Source organism: Arabidopsis thaliana, chromosome 3, assembly GCF_000001735.4.
Source record: "Arabidopsis thaliana chromosome 3, partial sequence".
Classification (NCBI taxonomy): domain Eukaryota; kingdom Viridiplantae; phylum Streptophyta; class Magnoliopsida; order Brassicales; family Brassicaceae; genus Arabidopsis; species Arabidopsis thaliana.
The window spans coordinates 3417935-3436725 of NC_003074.8; the positions used below are offsets into that span (position 1 = coordinate 3417935).

At 35.4% G+C, this 18791-nt stretch overlaps 6 protein-coding genes across 9 annotated transcripts; 2 read left to right on the plus strand and 4 right to left on the minus strand.

The window, feature by feature from the left end:
* Window positions 1–5: 5 nt before the first annotated feature.
* On the plus strand, window positions 6–1958 carry MSD1 (manganese superoxide dismutase 1). Of its 2 annotated transcripts, none has more exons than NM_111929.4 (6): window positions 6–375; window positions 854–900; window positions 981–1106; window positions 1218–1274; window positions 1394–1471; window positions 1555–1958. In NM_111929.4, the coding sequence occupies exons 1-6, from the start codon at window positions 81–83 to the stop codon at window positions 1645–1647; spliced, it is 696 nt and encodes a 231-aa protein (NP_187703.1). In that variant the 5' UTR covers window positions 6–80; the 3' UTR covers window positions 1648–1958. The 2 variants fall into 2 exon arrangements, with proteins under 2 accessions (NP_187703.1, NP_001030670.1); NM_001035593.2 differs by having other exon boundaries at window positions 20–375; window positions 981–1103; window positions 1555–1919.
* Window positions 1959–2146: 188 nt separating this feature from the next.
* On the minus strand, window positions 2147–2998 carry AT3G10930 (uncharacterized protein). The gene has a single exon (NM_111930.3). It carries the CDS (start codon window positions 2597–2599, stop codon window positions 2294–2296), a length of 306 nt encoding a protein of 101 aa, NP_566382.5. The 5' UTR covers window positions 2600–2998; the 3' UTR covers window positions 2147–2293.
* Window positions 2999–4099: 1101 nt separating this feature from the next.
* LSF2 (dual specificity protein phosphatase (DsPTP1) family protein) lies at window positions 4100–5521 on the minus strand. Its single transcript, NM_111931.3, has 4 exons — window positions 5193–5521; window positions 4870–5075; window positions 4609–4779; window positions 4100–4528 (listed from the first exon to the last, which is right to left on the minus strand). The coding sequence occupies exons 1-4, from the start codon at window positions 5458–5460 to the stop codon at window positions 4325–4327; spliced, it is 849 nt and encodes a 282-aa protein (NP_566383.1). The 5' UTR covers window positions 5461–5521; the 3' UTR covers window positions 4100–4324.
* A 437-nt stretch (window positions 5522–5958) lies between these two features.
* AT3G10950 (Zinc-binding ribosomal protein family protein) lies at window positions 5959–6632 on the plus strand (the record flags this gene model as incomplete). The annotated part of the gene is made up of 4 exons (NM_111932.1): window positions 5959–5961; window positions 6045–6084; window positions 6282–6370; window positions 6486–6632. The coding sequence occupies 4 exons, from the start codon at window positions 5959–5961 to the stop codon at window positions 6630–6632; spliced, it is 279 nt and encodes a 92-aa protein (NP_187706.1).
* Window positions 6633–6878: 246 nt separating this feature from the next.
* AZG1 (AZA-guanine resistant1) lies at window positions 6879–9124 on the minus strand. The gene has a single exon (NM_111933.3). It carries the CDS (start codon window positions 8789–8791, stop codon window positions 7052–7054), a length of 1740 nt encoding a protein of 579 aa, NP_566384.1. The 5' UTR covers window positions 8792–9124; the 3' UTR covers window positions 6879–7051.
* Window positions 9125–14876: 5752 nt separating this feature from the next.
* Window positions 14877–18469, minus strand: AT3G10970 (Haloacid dehalogenase-like hydrolase (HAD) superfamily protein). 3 transcript variants are annotated; one of them, NM_111934.4, is made up of 11 exons: window positions 18042–18469; window positions 17822–17944; window positions 17669–17737; window positions 17442–17546; window positions 16987–17041; window positions 16439–16512; window positions 16152–16235; window positions 15927–16067; window positions 15776–15841; window positions 15589–15698; window positions 14877–15510 (listed from the first exon to the last, which is right to left on the minus strand). In NM_111934.4, the coding sequence occupies exons 1-11, from the start codon at window positions 18141–18143 to the stop codon at window positions 15342–15344; spliced, it is 1098 nt and encodes a 365-aa protein (NP_566385.1). In that variant the 5' UTR covers window positions 18144–18469; the 3' UTR covers window positions 14877–15341. The 3 variants fall into 3 exon arrangements, with proteins under 3 accessions (NP_566385.1, NP_974277.1, NP_001078134.1); NM_202548.1 differs by having other exon boundaries at window positions 15139–15510; window positions 15776–15837; window positions 15923–16067; window positions 18042–18345; NM_001084665.1 differs by having other exon boundaries at window positions 15164–15510; window positions 17445–17546; window positions 18042–18345.
* Window positions 18470–18791: the final 322 nt, after the last annotated feature.

The window sequence follows — 18791 nt, forward strand, 5'->3', positions numbered from 1 at the left end:
GATATTATCATAACCCTCCACTTATACACATGTTCATTTTTGGCGACCACTAGAAGGAGAAACAAATCTTCATTCCAACAATGGCGATTCGTTGTGTAGCGAGTAGAAAAACCCTAGCCGGCTTGAAGGAGACATCATCGAGGCTATTGAGGATCAGAGGGATTCAGACTTTTACGCTTCCTGATCTTCCTTACGATTATGGCGCATTGGAACCGGCCATTAGTGGAGAGATCATGCAGATTCATCACCAGAAGCATCACCAGGCTTATGTTACTAATTACAATAATGCTCTTGAGCAGCTTGATCAAGCTGTGAACAAGGGAGATGCTTCCACTGTTGTTAAGTTGCAGAGCGCCATCAAATTCAACGGCGGAGGTGTGTTTGTGTGTCTGACTCTCTTTTTTTTTTTTTTTTACGATCTCGATTTCTATGTGTTTGATCGATTGGTTTGTGTTTAGATCGTGTTTGGATGATATTAGCAAATGAAGTAGTTGATTTAGGAGAGAAATTTGGTTTGAACAGTGAAGCTGATGAGTAATTTTGATGAATTGGGATGAAACTTCTGTAAGAATCAATGAAACTTTTATCGGTAATGCAAGCTTTCTTAGATAGCTACTTTTGTTTGCTGGGTCTTGAGATCATAACCAGTTGATTTAGTATAGAACTTTTGTTAGGAACATTGAAGCTGTTGATTAATTTTGATGACTATAGTTTGGTATTAGGATTGTTGCTTCTTGAGCTCCGGACCGGTTGGATTGATAGAAGAGAAATTGGCAGAGAAACTATTGGAAATAAATTGAGTTTTTTGTGTGCTAGAGAATGGGAATTGATCGACTTTATTTCTAACGTGCAGGTCATGTCAACCATTCGATTTTCTGGAAGAACCTTGCTCCTTCCAGTGTGAGCTTGTGTTTTGAGTTTCTGTGTATTTCTTCGATTTTGTTGTTCTGTAATTGATGGTTTGTTTTAATGTATAACAGGAAGGTGGTGGAGAGCCACCAAAAGGATCTCTTGGTAGTGCCATTGACGCTCACTTTGGCTCCCTTGAAGGTCTGGTGAAAAAGATGAGTGCTGAGGGTGCTGCAGTGCAAGGCTCAGGATGGGTGGTCTGTAGTCTAGTTTCACCTTTTTATTTCATCTGCTCACATTGTCGACTCTGGTGCTTTACGTATAATAACCATGGTCCTTGATTCGCTTGTTTCTGTTGATTAATTCAGTGGCTCGGACTAGACAAAGAACTGAAGAAGCTAGTTGTTGACACAACTGCCAATCAGGTAACTTATCCATGATCAGGAATGCGCTATTGAATATGTTCAAAAGATTTCTTGGTACTCATGAACATCTGTGAGAATAATGGGTTTTAAAGAAAAAGAGTTTGTTTCGGTTGGTGCAGGATCCATTAGTGACAAAAGGAGGAAGCTTGGTACCTCTGGTGGGTATAGATGTTTGGGAGCACGCCTACTACTTGCAGGTAACAACACTTTTGATACCTTAAGTCTCATGAGTTAGCTTAAAAGATTAAGCTCTCTAATCAATCTGTATTCTCTCATTCAGTACAAAAATGTGAGGCCTGAGTATCTGAAGAATGTATGGAAAGTGATCAACTGGAAATATGCAAGCGAGGTTTATGAGAAGGAAAACAACTGAATCGTTTACACGATGACATAAGGAGATGAACCAGTTCCAGCTCAGCTTTTGTTTTAAGGTTGTCTGAAACAAACTTACAGTGTCTCTTTGGTTTTTAAGATTTGCTCAACTCAGCTGTGTGGTACGTTGTTTTACAATGAAAGTTTTCAAGAATAAAAATTTGCTATTATTGTCAGAAAGCGCTATTGTTTATTCTACGAAGAAAACAAAACGGAATCTTATTGGTATAATAATTACCTCATTTCAATAAAACAATAACTAATTTTCTCGTTTTTCACTACTCGACACATATATGACAGGAATATTATAACGAAGAAATTTGGGATTAATGAAATTTGTGAAATAATGCATACACACTTGTGTAATAAAAATGCATTATCTTTGTGTCTGCGTTGTGGAAAATGGATCATAGTCAAGTCTCATAAAAAACGCGTTCAATTCAATTTATACATATTTCGCCTAACTTTTGATTCTTTACGCCTTGGCCCCATTCTTATCTTTTAATTTTATCTCTTTCTTGGAAGTTACCCAAACACTAATACAATGTCAATTCAAATGGTATCCTTGACTCTTTTATGCGTTTAACTTAAAAGACTTTCTTAGTCTAAATAAAATTGATACATAATCATAGAAATTAAAAAGCTGATTAACGTTTATCAAAGAAATATTGATGAAACGATACAAGATGATAGTCTAAGTCTTGATCATTTCGACTTACATTACCAAATAAAATCCTCATTTTTCCTAAACTTCTACTGTAAATTTCTGTAATACATGTAACATTTACAATAATCTCTATTTGAAAACGAAAAATCAAAGAATCTCTAAAGAACAAAAAAAGAAAGAAGTAAGAATTAGGACAGAAAACTCTAGAAAGAATAGTGCTAAGTCTTGACGTCGTTAGTTTTCTTGCTGGGTCCAGACCCCGGACGACTCCCTTTCGGAAGAGCATTCAACACCAAGGACCCGAACTTTCCGGCGACAACTTCAGGAACAAAAGAAGAATATTCCGTCTTGGTCTCCTGCTCGCCTCCGCAACCAACCACCGCCGACTTAGAAACAGGAGGGATCTCTCCGGAGAAGATGACTGGAACAAACTCTCCGGGTAAGATCCTCGCCGTCGATAGAGAAACAGAGATGAAAAGAAGAATCAAAAGTAAAGATCTGTTAATCGCCATCTGTAAAAATCTTTTTGTGGACTATTTTTTTGTTGGATTAGTCTTGCTTGGTTTGTAAAATGATGAAGTGGGTGAAGATCAAAGAGAGAGTGTATCCATTATATATATACGGAGTTTGTGAAAGTGCGAAAGGTCAATGGGGGGAGTTGGAAAACTTACGCGGCAAGTGTTCGGACTAAACAATAGTGTTGAATAAATTGGTCCTTTCCATCGAGTCCAATTAAAAATATCATTTTCATTTGTAACGAGTTAACTTTTTTTTGTTTTATTTTTAAAATTCTAAACGTGTGTGGTAAGCTGAAATAAAACATAAAAAAACAATGATTCGGTTATCGATTTTGGTTGAAATGCAATCAATCAACAAAGATGTGCTTAGTTTAGAAATAGGTTTAAATGAAATATTAGAAAACACAAGAGTGAAAGAGACCATTGAGAAACAGAAAACGTTTACATATAATTCGGAAATATGATATCAGTTTATTTTATTTTATTTTTACTTTTTGTCAAAATTGTTGTGCTGAAATTGATAGATTACTTATTATAGTGCATGATCTTGTATTACATGGACATTTTGAATAACATTCACGAGTTTCATCATCAAGTATAATATTAACAAGAACATTTAAACAGAGGTATGCAACTATTGCATCTACTTTGTGAACCCTATAAGTTTGTCGTATGATCATCAAACTATACAAATATTTTCATGAAATGAATGTGCATATCAAATCACAAAATAAAAAGAAGATAAGATTTACACTTTTTAAGTCATTAATGGAATTTCCAACTGCTACCAAGAAAAGCCGTAGCCCACCGTCACTTTTTGACCGCGTCCTTCTTCTTGTTCCCCAAGTCTCTCCCACACTCTCACCGCCTTTACACTTCCATTAACGTGTGTGTGAAAGAGATATAACTTTTGTCTCCTTTATTAGATGAGCCAAATTTTCAACATTAGATTGTAGATAACACGAATGTCATTTGTTGGATATTGCGGTGCAACTTTACGGTTGCTCATGAGAGTTGAAAAATATGACTTAGCAGTCATATTTTCTTCTTGTTTAAGCCTAAAGTAGGGTAACGAGAAAGCAAAGCGTATAGTCTTGATAGTTTCTCTAAGCTTTTATGGGGTTGTTGGGTCGAAAACACATTGACCATAGCCCAAGAATATTGGAGCATTAACATGAGCTAAGTGCTTTTCTTATGAAAAACCTCCCAATAGCCGATCACCAATTCTGATGAAAACCAAAGTCAAATGTCGTGTAAGAAAATGGCCAAAAGTGTCGCTGCTAAGTCGTGCCATCACTTTAACAGTAAATACATCTAAGTGTATGTATAAATTATATAGACTTCATCTTTGTAGAACTAGACAAGAAGAACCACAGAGTTCCTGACAACAAGGTCGATTAATTCGCAGAAGAGGTTTTGTAATCCGTAGCTTTAAAATATACAGAAGTCTACATTTTATTCGAAATTATACATATTCTCAGAATTACTGATTTTCAGGTTCCACGGAGGGCCCGAACACGTTCTTGAATCAACTTCCTTTCCCAATCTGCAATGTCCTCGAATGCGTTCTCAGGGAGACTCTCAAAGGGCTCTTTCCAGGGATCATTCTTAGCCAGATCATATGTTGCACCACGGATGGCTCCTTTGTTAGGCCCACATGGACGCTTTGATACCAAAGTGTCATAAGCCGTGTTAAGCTGTTCGAAACACAGAATCAGAACGCAAAAAAAGTATGAAACTTTCTTGGATTGAAGTAGAGTGAGACTATTAAACTTACATTCATGTCACAGAACCAATACATATAAGCAATGGAAACCCCTGGAGCTCTTCCCAATCCGGCTGAGCAATGCACATAGACTCTTCCTTTACCTTCTGAAACCGCCCATTCCAAAGAAGAAACAGCTTTTGGAAGTTGGCTTCTCAACGAAAGTGGATCAAAATCTTTAGCCTAACAGATTTGTAAACAACAAAACCCCAACTGATAAATGCTCAGATTCATATGATTCAACAGGTTGCAAAAGCAAGAAACGTTCCTTACAGGCCTTCTCATGTGACGGATTCCAAGCTCCTTACATCTTCTAACAATGGAATCCAAATCGATTCCCCAATACTCAATGTCCTTATCCTGCTGCAAGTTAAGTATGTAAGCAACATTCTGTTCCTGCTTCAAGTGATCTATGTCCTCAGGTTTCTGTGGCTGTGACCCAACTATAAGTTCATCTCTTATCAATGTATAGTTCATACCTGAGAAAACAAAACAAAGACCAAAAATATAAGAAACATCACAACACAGAACCTTGGATCCATATGAAACACTAAATCCATGTAACACAGCTATCAATTTTTAGATATTGTAAATACCTAGATCATGATGATATTCATAAGGGCTTCTCATCAATCTCTTCATAGCTGTATTGTAATCCTCCATTTTGTTCTTGGAGCTAAGAGAAACCCCATTTGTTCCTGGATTTTCTCCAGAGAATTTGCAGGAAACTCCCGCCAGATTTCTGGGAAATCTCAGATCAAGCGAAGATTTCTTGTTGATAGAAGTGAAGCAAGAAGATTTCTCATTTTCTCGGGTGTATCTAGCCACAGAGAAAATACAGCTCTTGCTTCCAATCACACTCATCGTTCTCTATCTCTCGTTCTTCACCTGATGCAACATTGATATCTGTGTTTTACAATAATCGTCCGTCACACAAACGAAAACGACATTGTGTTATTGGGCTTTTTATTTAATGGGCTTTAAATGATAGATTATTATAGCCCATTGAATAAAACCCTAAAACCATCTCTATTGAGGTATCTCATAAGAGTTTCTCACAATTAAAAAAATAAAAATAATGAAAATGAAGGAGAGAGAGTGTAGAAAGTTTCTCACTTGAGTCATGACAATTCTCATCTTACTATTGGTTCAATTTTTTAACAAAATTACTTTTTTAATCAAATAATCAAATATAATATTAATATTTTTTTTTTTTAGAAACTTTGTGAGTTTATCATGGATGGAGATGCCCTAATTTCCCCTAATACCCTGTACTTATCGAAACGAGTAAAAAGCCTAGAGAGATCCTTCCTCTTCGCCGGGACTTGCACATTGTCTGCTTTTCTCCCTCAGCCGGCGAAAATGGTGAGTGCATCTTCTGTTTCGTGTGCCTGCATTGAATCTCTTCGATTTGTATTCTCAACTTATTTGTTTTATTTGGATTTCAGACCAAGAGAACGAAGAAGGCTAGAATTGTCGGAAAATATGGTGAGTATTCAGAAATCAATCCTGGGCTATAGTTTAAAGTATGCAACTTTAGACTTCTGTTGATTCATAGGTTGAAACCTTAAACCTTGTTTCTCTAGTAAGAATTAGTTTCAGATCATGAACAGAGAACTGAAATGTCTCTATTGTAATGATTGAATCCTCAATCTGAATCTGTTTGTGTTTGTGTGTTTGCAAAGGTACACGATATGGTGCCAGTCTTAGGAAGCAGATCAAGAAGATGGAAGTGAGTCAACACAACAAGTACTTCTGTGAGTTCTGCGGAAAGGTACTCTCATTACCATCTCCTAAGTAACTTATTGTCGTTGAATTCAATGAGGTTTTCAGTTTGCAAATCTCTGTTTTGCATTTTGTGAAAAGACTTTAGTTGATTTCTGATGCAGTACTCCGTTAAGAGGAAAGTTGTTGGCATTTGGGGGTGCAAAGATTGCGGGAAAGTGAAAGCAGGCGGTGCATACACAATGAACACGGCTAGTGCTGTGACTGTTAGGAGTACCATCAGGCGGTTGAGAGAGCAAACCGAGAGCTAGATCGTAAAAATCATAACGGCGATCACCGAGAAGTCATTTTTGTTCTATCAAATACAAAGTTTCCATAGGCTTTTTTCTTTTGTTACTTTCTTGATTCAGATTAACTTAAGAGAAGGTAAGTGTCCCTCTTGACTCCTTTTGGGGTCTTCCCTTTTTGTTTCTGTAATGAACCTTTCAATTCCTATTCAATGAAAGTCAAATTCAAGTGCTTAACCTCTACTAGTGTCAATGTCAAAAAGCATAATAGAGCTCGAAATTTCAACAGTTTTCTTTATTTTTCCCCAACATTTTTACACTTTTCTCTTCAAAAAATCTACAAGAGCAACAAATCAATAATGCAATCACTTGTCCTTTCATCCTAAGAAAGAAATCTAAAAAATCAATAGTAACAAAAATGTAAAATCAAATCAAAGAAAAACCTAAACGGTAGTATCAATCTCACTAGCTTTGACAACTCCATTATTATTATCCTCTTCTTTAACTTTCCTTTTCAAAAACCCTAATTTCACCAAACCTTCTTCTCCCCAATCCCATAGATGCAACACTACATAGCTCCCAATCCCTCCGATCAATCCATACGCGACGGAGTAAGTCAACGGCATCAGAATCATTGTCACAAATGCCGGAATCGCCTCTCTCATATCTTCCCAATCAATCTCTGTGACTGATTTCATCATCATCACTCCGACTAATATCAACGGCGGACCAACCGCCCATGCGGGAATCGAAGCTAGCAACGGTGTGAAAAACATCGCTAACAAGAAATAAACAGCCACCGTAATCGCCGTTAGACCCGTCCTCCCTCCTTCTCTTATCCCCGTCGACGACTCGATGAAAACAGTCACCGGAGATGTACCAAGCAACGATCCGATCACAATCGCAGACGCGTCAGACATAAACGCGAAATACTGTCCGGCGAAATCTCCTTTCTCGTCGACGAATCCGGCGAATCTAGCCATGGAGTAAAGCGTTCCCGTCGTATCCAAAATATCAACGTAGAGGAATGTCACCAGAGCTTCCCAGAAATGTCCTTTGTTTATCCCGGAGAAGCTTAAAGCTCCGGCGGTATGTTTAATGACGTGTACATCAACGATCTTTTTGAAATAATCATGAGCTGCATCTCCGGCCGATGTGTTCGGAAACGCCGTTACCTCTGTGTTACGGAACCACGAAACGGCCGTTACGAAGACGATCCCGTAGATCATCGCTCCTTTCACGTTCTTTACCAAACAATAAGCTATGATCACGAATCCGACGATACCTAACCAGAACGTTGGACTCTCCATTCGTCCGTGAATACACATAATATCGCCGGAAACTGATCCTCCGGCGAGTAAACTAACGGTTCCGTTAGCTGACGTTATAACGGGAGCTAACGATATTCGTGATGAGGCTGGACAAGCGGCGAGAGTGACTAGTGTTGAAGGACTATAACCGACTAAACCGATTCCTTGATTGTTCTGTAAACCGATGAAAGCGAGGAAAAGTCCGATTCCGGCGGAGGAACTGATTCTGACCGGTTTAGGAACGAGTTTCGCAAGTTTTGCTCTGAAACCTATGGCGGAGATGAAGAGAAATATCAGTCCTTCGATGAAAACGGCGGCGAGTGCGGTCCGGTATGAGATTGAACCGGATCCGTGAAATCCAACGACGGTGTAAGCGAAATAAGCGTTAGTTCCCATTCCCGGAGCTAAAGCTAGAGGAAGATTCGCCATCAATCCCATGATTACACAACCGATTAGTGACGCAGCTACGGTGGCGACGATTAGATCCTTTCGAATTTCTTCAACGCATGCGGCGTAACCAGGATTAACCGGGTTGAATTTACAGGAAACGTCGGGTTGGATTAATCGGAGACCCGGTCCGGTACACTGCGAAGGTTCGATCGCTGGGTTTGAGCATAGAGGGATACAATCGGAAACAGAGCAAGTACCACCGGAATCAGAAAGGATTGAAGCGTTGACGGCGAGGATATAAGCCATGGTTAAGAAAGTGGCGGTACCAGCACGGAGCTCCGTCGTGAAAGTTGAATTACGTTCGGCGAGTTTGAACCGTTTGCCAACCCGGCTCGAACCGACGTAGGTATTGAGCCGGTTTAGTAGCTTGGGCTTGGGTCTAGTAGTAGTAGAAGGTAGTTGTTGTTGTTGCTGTTGCTCCATTAGAGAGATCACAGAAAACAAAAATACAAGTTTTTATTTTTTTGGTGACTGGTTTTGTAATCTAGTGAAGAGAACAGATTTTGCTTATATATATATATGCAGCTATAGAGAGATGGTTAAGGGAGCTTTTGATATGATTAGAGAAAGAGGAAAAGATTCTGGTTAAGAGGAATGGGATCTTTAGGTAGAAGTATCTCACATGTAACCATGTGTCCACGATTCTTGCTCACTTTTTATTTGTTACAGTTTTCTAATATAATCTCTGACAATTGAAAATTCGTTCCACAATTCTTATAATCATCCATGAATTTGTTTTTAATTTTTTGTTGTCGGTAATTTTATCCCATGTATTCACACGTCTATTAAGGCAAGAGTATAATTATATATCCATAGTTTTGATGATTAAGTATTGCAGCTTTGTATTAATTAACAAAAAAAATCAACATAGAGTTTTTTTTTTTTTTGTATGTTAATTAAAATAAATATGGATCATGATTTGTTTTTTTTTTTAATTATGATTATGGTGTGTATGAATATGTGGCAACTACAAGCAATTGCGGCCAACAAGATCACGTTACAAAGTTGGTTACAAAATACAAATGTGAACAACTACTCTTGACTAACATCTAGTATTATATATTTGATCGATTGACTTTTGACCTATCAAAAACTGTTATTTTTTCATAATCTAATATTCTAGATAGACGTCACATTATTGATCTGAGTTTCTTTTTAGGATATAATTTCGCAAAACTAACCGTTGTTTGATATTTTTGCAAGCTGTTTTCTTTTGCAAAACTGAAAGTATGTTTTCGGAGAAATTAGGAGTGTTCAGAGGCATTACGAGTTACAACGACTTTTTTGAGGTAATGATATGATCATAAAATTGAATCGTAGGAGATGTCATTTCTTTTCAAAGTGGATCATCGTTTGAGTCATTTTAAACTCAATTTGTTGGTGGGGAAGTCAAAGATATCGGTTTGACTACCATATCGAGTAGGTTGGTTTATTTAATCGTATCTTATTAGAAAATCTCATAAACTATACACTAAACATTTAGTAAATCACAGGAAATCCGAAATACTAAACTAAAAGATTTCCAACTCATTATTGGAAACTATCGGATTTTTAAACCCAAATAGCGGCCACCAAGTCGATAACATACTGTATTAATCACTATTTCCAAATAATTTTCATTGTATGCTTCGATATAATATCCCTTTATATAATCTAAGTAGACGTCACGTCACATTGATCAAAATATACAGAATTCATTCATTTTCTTCAATAGCACGTGGACATAAATAAGAGAACATATATATATTACTCTCTTGATAACAATTTATTTTAGTACTGCCAATAAATGATAGTTTCCCCGATCTATTTCATTAATAAATGGTATTTGATACGTAAGGGAAAAATAACTGTAGATTAGAGTATCAATCATCTGTTTATGAATAATGTGTAGTTATTTTGCTCCGATATGTAGCTGGTATTATTAATCCTACAAATTTTGAAAGTTGTTCATGAGTAAGATGATATATAAGTTTGAACGAGAAAAAACAATGTAGATTCGGACGTAAGATATCTTTTAAGGACCATCCATTTATATGTGTGTTGTTACGAGTGCCATGCTATTTATTGCTTGGGTCTCACTTACAAGTTACAACGTTACTCTTATTGATATCAGTTTGTTCTCTTAGGCCGCAGTGTTTATTTCCTAGATCTACAATGTAAATGATGAAGACGATAAAGGATTAATCGAAGATGACTTTATATGATTATATCTGTAGAAGATGTTCATAATTTCAACCACCGCACGATGTCAACTAAGAAGATGGCGCGCGCGTGTGCATGGAAAGTGTGCAAAAATTACTTCACGATCATGATACTGTGACAAAAGGAAACGAACACAAAGTATGTGTCGCTACATCGTGAAATAAACGAAGAGAAAGATTCATGAATGAGATTTACATAGATGTCCCAACTCCCAAATCAGGTGTTATTCATGACCTTGTTATAATCTCCTTCACAAGTTGGAATCTTATCGCAACGCATATAGAGAGACTTTGTTATAAAATATTTTGAATAGTCGTTCTACCATCCATATATTTATGTTCATATTTTTCAGTTAAAATATACAATTTTAATAAATAAAAAACAAGAATTAAAAATAGTACTTTTTTGGTTTGTAAATTTATAGTATCAATTAATTCTTGGAAATAGATTGGTGGTGGCCGACTTCACGTGAGGAGATGCCCTCATTGGACAGTCATTTTGCTTTTGAGTTATAAATTTGCAATTAATAAATGCATTTCACCCACTTGACAACAATTTTGTTTATGTTTTTTTAGTAAAAGTTTCAAACATATTTATGTTTCTCGATCATAATCCAACGGCTCCACCTTGTATGATTTTATCTCCTCCACATAACTAAAGGTTGGTGTTTCTAGATAATCGATTTTGTACTAGCTGAAGTATTAAATTTCCAATACCTTTCTTACGAGTTATGGCTCTTTTAATAGCATGCACTAATTTAATTTTTTTAATGAAATAATGATATGGCTGTAAAAATTATCAAAAAGACAGAATATCGTAATCCGGAACCAAGAGACCATCAAGGTCTCGCATATAGCGAGCAAGACGTGTGATCATTCCTTGTGGATTAGAATCATTCTTCATTGATGTACTAAGACACTAAATATATATATATATATATATATATATATGTAAAAAGTATATGTGTAAGTGATTGTCAATGTTAATATTATTCTAAAAGTCGATTCCTCATAGTCGAATTTAAAGCCATGTATATAATTTACCTATATCTTTCTACCCATTTTGTCTCTAATTGGCTTATAGTTTTATTTTGGTGTAATGGTTTTAGCGGTAAATTGGAAAATAATGCCACACTAAAGTTATTTTGAATACTTCTTACAGATTAAAATTCCAAAGCAAAACATTAATAAACCGACCACCACGACTTAACATAGAGTTTAGGTCGGTAAAAGGAACACAATTCGACATGTTTCCACTTTGTTGTAGCCAACTTACAAATATAAATTTATTTTCGTTCGGTTCGTTTTCTATTGGATATTTGGATAAGTAACAAATAGATCTTAACTTAGTGGGTCCTCCCCCAAAAATCATGAAGCATATTATTTTTCGTTGAAGCAGTATCGTTTTTTACAAGCATTATATATACAAAATCATATAAACGAAATAAAATAAGAAATATGAAATATAAAGTTTCATGGGAAAGTATCGTTCGACCACTCTTTTTGCGCTGTCAGTTTTTTGTTCGTCTCCACATGATTTCGACAACCAATAAGGCACTATCATATATATGAATCTTCACTTCCTAATGTTCATCTATAGTGTTATATTTCTCTTCAAAATTTCCCTCTCTTTCGTTTGGGTTCTTTATTATAGACAAGTCAAAACACACAGATTTATTTCCTTGGTATGGCATCCATCTTAGAATTACTGTTGATTTTTGCTTATATCTATAGCGCTCTACATACACAACTATATTATCAAAAATCAAGGTATTACATGAAATAAGAATATGAAAGAAAATGACAAAATGGAAGCTTGTAAGTAAGAGAGAGGAACAAAAGAAAGATAGCATAATGGAATTGGGCTCAATCAATCACTTTAGGGGACTTTTCAACAAAGTCTTCCTACAACATTTTATTTGTTTGGTCGTATCCTCTTATCGAACAAAAACTTTTAAACGAGAAAAAATAATTAATTCAATTACTTGTTTATTCTCTACTAACTAGATCAATTAGCTTAGTGGATTTAATATATATATATATATATATATATATATATATATATATATATATATATATGTTTCAGTTAATTAACTTTCATAAGACCACTCACAAGTTAAGCAGCTAATGTTTCATGCAATTATATGTACATTAATGCACAAGCACAATTTGTAGGAAATAACACATATTATCCTATGATTAGATGCAGTGGATATGGGAAGTTAAGTGTGTGTATGAATAAAATTTTGAAACGAAAGATAAGATGCAGTGGATTTTAGGGAAATTAAGAAAGTTTAATCAGTGGAGGTTTTTGAACTTTTTAATGATGGAGTTGGCCAAACCAAAGTGATTAGTGGCTAAGTGTTGGCCTCTACTTTTTCTCCCTCTTGTGTTTCAACTTTCTTCTTTTCTAAAAACCCACTAAATTTTCATTAAATACATTAAAATTCATTTGTCACTTGTTAATCATTAGTATTTTAGTGAATATTTTAAATAAGCAATGATACACGCAACTATATCTCAAGACTTTTGGCCACACCATATTATTAGATTCGAATTTGGTTCGTTGTACTCGGTAGCTTACGGCTAAAACAAAATTATTTTTAAAATATTTGAATGAATCGAGTATCGACTGTAAGAAAATACTACTTTTCAGGATTTCGAAAATAATCTGTTGTAGACTTTTGATCCATTTTCTCTAAAGTGTGTAGGCAATACAAGCAACACCTTGTCCTCTTGTGTGTTAGTTGGATTATTTGACTTAACCAAAGATCTCTTTTGCTTTGAAAAGTATATGTATTTCTATATATGGTTTAAACAAACACAATGGATCAAACTCTTGTCAAATTTCTTTTGCTTGAAAGAAGGTTCATCACAGTAATTCGTTAAGATATAACTCATCTTCATCTTATTTCATCTAAATACACACAACTCTAAACTCTAAAGTTTATATGAAGTTAGGTGTTTTACTTAGATTGTATCTACCAACAACATATCTACTTATGTTTTATGCAACATGCAAGTAATTTATATATCAGTATAAAGTATGACAAAGAAAGGGAAAAAAACTAACTAATAGTTAAAAGAAAATAATGTGGATGATCAGCATTTTAATTCATTAATTTATACCACAGTTTTGGTTATTTTCCCATTATCCTCTCTGTGTCCAAATCAACATTTAGCTGGCTGGGGAGAAGTGGACCCTTTTTCGTTATGTTGTTTTGTACAAATTCGTCCAAAAGTTGCATTACAATCACACTCATTTAATTCATATGAAAGATAAATTAAAGCTCCGATCCAATTGGGTGAGTACAAATATCAAATTCTTATGTCCTAACTTTCTTAGTTGCATCTCTTTTTCTCTTTCTTTATTCTGCGATCGTATATTACTTTGATTGTTTTAAAGAAACGTGTCATTAGCCTATGCTAATTAGTTTCGTTAATTGTTTTAGGAAAATCACTATATTGAATCTATTTTCACTATTGAAATGTTCATATTGTCGGATGAGGACTTGGATACTAATATTCACAAATAATTTTCTTTATCATATGGAATATTTGTTTCTAATCAGTGGATCACTTTAGGGTGAGGAACGAAGTTAACTTGTCAAAAAGTTGCCATGACACGAGGCTTTTACAATTTTGTACAAAACTAAGGTGGCCTAATTCGAATTAGTTTAACAAAAGCTTTTAATTAGTGCAAAACATTTTGAAAATGTTATCTTTTTTAGCTAAAAAAAACTAAGCTCAGCCAAGCAAAACCAATTTCATTGGATTATTAGTTATGTTCGAACCTTTTTTCAATATATTAAAAGCAAAGTTTACAAGAAAGCCTAATAGCTAGCTAATGACATTGGAAAATCTAATCATTACAAGTTTAAGTTATGCACAATGGAACAAAGAATAAGTCTCTCAGAGAACATTCTGATTATGATTAGGACAAACATAAAAGAGACCCCACTTTTCTTTATCTTTTCATAAATCCCCACCCAATAAAATGTCGAAATGAGTTTAAATACATTCATTAGATTAATAATTTAAATTAGAGGAGAGATACTTTATAAAAGTTTTTGTGATTTATGCGATTCTGTGGAGTACAATTTTTAGGGCACATGTCAATCAAACAAATTGAATCAAGTCCTTTTGTAATTTACTTGTAACAACCAAATTGCTCCACTTAACCATTTCCCAAAAGGAAAACGTCTTTCTTTTATTCTCTTCTAAATTCGACCTACAAATATTTTTATGTATGCAATTTCTACATTATTGTAAATAAGCCAAAATAAGAAGAGAAGTATATATATGGTAGTGTCTATTGTACATAAAAATTAGTAACTTAAATGTTAATTGGCCATTTTTTTTACGCCTATTATAAATCTAGGTGTTACTGAAACACAAATAGGTAAGTTTCAGTTTCACCACTTTGCCTGAACAGTCACTGTTTCAGTTTTGTCTTATGGGTTCTACTTTAAAGGTATCTGATTCGTTTGAACAGCCCACCATTGATGCCATTGTCCGAAGCTCTAAGAATGGTTTATTGGGTCCACTTTTCATCGCTTTCTCAGGACAATCCACAGAGCCAAAAATGTACAATGCAACGAGTTAGAGCATTGCTCTTGCACAAAAACCCAAGAAAATGGCTTTAACAAGCTTCATATTTCACTCGATAGATCCGGTTTGCGTCTAGTATCAAACATATGTATAACCATAAAGACAAGAGCTTAAGAGATCATGAACCTAACCTAACTACTATATGCTGCGATCCAATGTGCTTAGAATATGGTATCAATGGTAAGCTTTCTTTTGGGCGGCGATTTTTCTATGATCTGTTTCTCGTGATCCATAAATGTAGAGCCTTTGTTGGCAAATAATCTCCTGAGGTTTATCACAGATAGCTCGTAAAAGTTTCCAACTGCAAGATCAGCCTGAACCAGATCATACCTGCAGATTTGTTTTTGTTAAAGTTAGATGCCAGAAATGCTTATGGTTTCCTGAAAGAGGGTAAAAGAGTATACTTACGCCCGATGAGCACCGATTAATCCAACTGCCATCATTGTACAGTTGTGAGCCGCGGTTATACCCCTAGGATCATCCTCAAACACAACACATTTCGACGGTTTTCTATCCAACTGTGCAAAAGTTTTAAGACTTCTCAGCAACATTTCTCAGAAACTGACTAGGATTTGCATTTGAATCGAAATGGTACCTTCACAGCCGCAGAAAGAAATCTGTGAGCTATCGATTCCATACCATCTTCCTCGGAAACCACTGCCTGAAACAGAGAATGAATACAAGCATCAGAAAATATATCTATTTATCTGCAAAAAGTAAGATGATTATCTAGAGCTATGACTCGCCTGGAAATACTTTTGAAGTCCCATCCGTTCAAGAGCATTGATCATGTTTTTCCGATCAAGATTTGAGACAACAGCACAGGGAATGCGAGCAGTTGTAACAGCGTCAAGCCAATCTCTAAGTCCTTCTTTTGGTTCTGTGAGCTGAAATATCGATAGCGACACAACTCAGGGAACCAAAACAAAGTGCATTTTATTAATACAAAGATTGATACAGAAAGACCTTACTTTGAGAAGACTATCATAATATATTTCCGATAGCCTGAGTTTCAATCTATCAATTTTGCTTTGCGTTTTCTCCCAAAACAACACCTGAAATATTTTGGAAACCAGCAATTGGATCCAATTCCTTATGTTATGAATCAAGAATACACATAGAGCTCGTTATGGCTAACTCGTAAATATAAAAGAATATCATGAGACAAGTGTTTAATTTCACAATAGATATTTATGTTATTGCTTGCTTAAAATTTCATATCAAAGAAAAATGGTAACAGAACAAATAAATCTCAAACCTTACGAAGCACATGGTCAGCGCCGGCATAAAGCATCAGTCTTTGGATGTCAACCTCCTCCGTAATTTCTTTTCCTGCCAAACAATTTAATATGAGAAATGGGTAGTTTAATATAAGTAAGATAAAATCAATTCCTTTTTGAAGTTTAATACATACCAGCAAAAGAGCTAACACACAAGATTATTTCAATAGAGCAGTTCGCATATTCAGACCTTTACATAAATAAACAAGTCAACTCTATACTGATTGCGCATCCAAAACACTAAAGTTTGTGGGAAACTCAAGGAAAACACACTAATTTAACATCTAAACGTAAAAGAAAACGTAAAACAAACAATTGAGGCCTCAAAGAAGGTAATGTAACGTTTGAGTTCATTGATATCTCTGGACACTCTCCCAACATTCCTTAAAAGGGTGCATGGGCCGCACTAAACATATATGAGCAGGTATTGCAAGATATCTCTATCCACAAACACGTATGCAGAAAGAAACTAGACTATATTTGGGTAAAACCTTTAGGAGCAGGAGAGCAGCGCAATAAAGCTTACCTTCTTCTGCAGCGAGCTGCTTCCAAGCTTCCAACTTAAGACTTCGAGTATCAGCCTACAAAGTTTAAACCATAAGTGGAACATTGAGAAAATACGACTCTTGAATCCAAAATTAATAGGCATGGACCATGCAATTCCACTATAGACCTCTTGAGATCTACCAGCTAACACGCAAGCATCATTCTAAAGAAGCAATTATTCTACAACTTTTGCCAAATCCGCCAAGCCCTAGCGCCTAAAATAGACCCAAAACTAGTATGCATGGACCACGCAATTCTATCCAACAACTTTTGAGATTTACCAATAACAGGGGAGCCATCATCTAAACAAACGAAAACACTAATATTTATAAGCCCCACTAGAAGAAGAAGCTTTTGTAGGTAATATATATAAGCTACAAGAAACTTCATCTAACTTAACTTGCTAACATAAAGATGGTGTCAAACAATTATTACCACGACATTGTCCCAAGAGAAAATAAGTCCATAGGCTTCATCTGGTTTCATTGCGTAACGTATTCTTTGAAGAAAACCATCTTGTAGTTTCTCATTCCAGAAATCCTATTTACAAGCAAAACGAAAAGCAAATCACATATTCCCTACAATAAAAGGTTTCCATAAGCAGCTTCTGATAAAAACAAATACAAACGAATAAAAGATTCATAATCATTAGTAGCTCTTACCACATCCACTTTAAGAGGACCATCCTGTCTAAAAGTCTCAAACCCTTCTCCATACTCAGCTCCAATCGCCTAAAATTCAACAAAATCATCACTAAATCCATTTAATCTCCTCTTCTCAATCAACAAAAACACAGGAAAACATAAGAAATTTACCTCTTGCATAAAGAGTTTGTTTGGTTTGAGAGGAAACCCATTAACGTCGCCGTTTTGATAATCAGAACCAGAGGAACTTCTCACTACCAAACGCTGCTTCACCAACTTCGTATCTTTCGGTATCTGGAAAATAAAATAGAAAATCTCAGAACTTTAAAATTGTTCTCCATTGATTTCGAATCAAATCTTAAAGCAGAAGACTAAGGATACTAATACAAACCTGAAAGCTGAGATTCGAGGAGAAATTAGAGTGAGGAAAGCGAAAAGATGGTTCGGAAGAGATAAGCAGAGACGAAGGACGAGTACTGCATGAGCAGTCCATGATTTATTTGATTAGGGTTTCTTCGGAATCAGAAACTGAGAAGATGATTGAACAAAAGCATTCGTTTTTGTTCGAAGTTTATTGAATGATTTTAGGGTTCGCAGACGGAACTATCTAAAAGGCTTTGTTCTGGTTCATACGTTTGGAGCCCGAGAACGTAGTGAGAGAGAGAGAAGGTGAAAGAGAGCAAGCTGAAATTGTTATCCAGTGGATCACGCCATTGATGCCGTTTTACGTTCTTAGTATGAGACGTTACGTCGTTTTATTGAAGTGAAAACACCAGGAAGTCTGCATCTGACACAAATACTAACGCTTAAAGTAAAAACTTTCGGATCAGTGAATTATGGACTTTGTTGGAATGTTGGGTATATACAAATAGGAACGTTAATGGGCCAGTGAAATAAACTTTAATAGGCCATTAATTCAACATGGTACATTAGTGGGCTAATATATATTTTTTGTGGTCATAAATAATTAGTTCAACATGGTCATAAATATTTAAACTTTTTCTCATTGTTTTTTTTTTTTCTCAATTGTTTTTTCTTCCATATTTGAAATTTCAATGCTTTTCCTCAAGTTAAATTTCATCAATATAGAAACATATAAATTTACTATTGTTATAGATTTTGAGATACAAATATTTAAACC

What these genes read in the sequence shown, in the direction of transcription:
- AT3G10970 (NM_111934.4), bottom strand. Translation starts at nt 18,143, where the DNA reads ATGGACTGCTCATGCAGTACTCGTCCTTCGTCTCTGCTTATCTCTTCC. An exon ending in ACAAACTCTTTATGCAAGAG is followed by an intron (nt 17,738 to 17,821) that starts GTAAATTTCTTA and finishes GTTGAATTTTAG; the next exon opens with GCGATTGGAGCTGAGTATGG. An exon ending in TTCTTTCTGCGGCTGTGAAG is followed by an intron (nt 15,699 to 15,775) that starts GTACCATTTCGA and finishes ACTTTTGCACAG; the next exon opens with TTGGATAGAAAACCGTCGAA.
- MSD1 (NM_111929.4), top strand. Translation starts at nt 81, where the DNA reads ATGGCGATTCGTTGTGTAGCGAGTAGAAAAACCCTAGCCGGCTTGAAG. An exon ending in CATCAAATTCAACGGCGGAG is followed by an intron (nt 376 to 853) that starts GTGTGTTTGTGT and finishes TCTAACGTGCAG; the next exon opens with GTCATGTCAACCATTCGATT. An exon ending in AGCACGCCTACTACTTGCAG is followed by an intron (nt 1,472 to 1,554) that starts GTAACAACACTT and finishes TCTCTCATTCAG; the next exon opens with TACAAAAATGTGAGGCCTGA.
- AT3G10930 (NM_111930.3), bottom strand. Translation starts at nt 2,599, where the DNA reads ATGCTCTTCCGAAAGGGAGTCGTCCGGGGTCTGGACCCAGCAAGAAAA.
- AZG1 (NM_111933.3), bottom strand. Translation starts at nt 8,791, where the DNA reads ATGGAGCAACAGCAACAACAACAACTACCTTCTACTACTACTAGACCC.
- LSF2 (NM_111931.3), bottom strand. Translation starts at nt 5,460, where the DNA reads ATGAGTGTGATTGGAAGCAAGAGCTGTATTTTCTCTGTGGCTAGATAC. An exon ending in TGAATATCATCATGATCTAG is followed by an intron (nt 5,076 to 5,192) that starts GTATTTACAATA and finishes TTGTTTTCTCAG; the next exon opens with GTATGAACTATACATTGATA. An exon ending in TCCGTCACATGAGAAGGCCT is followed by an intron (nt 4,780 to 4,869) that starts GTAAGGAACGTT and finishes CAAATCTGTTAG; the next exon opens with GCTAAAGATTTTGATCCACT.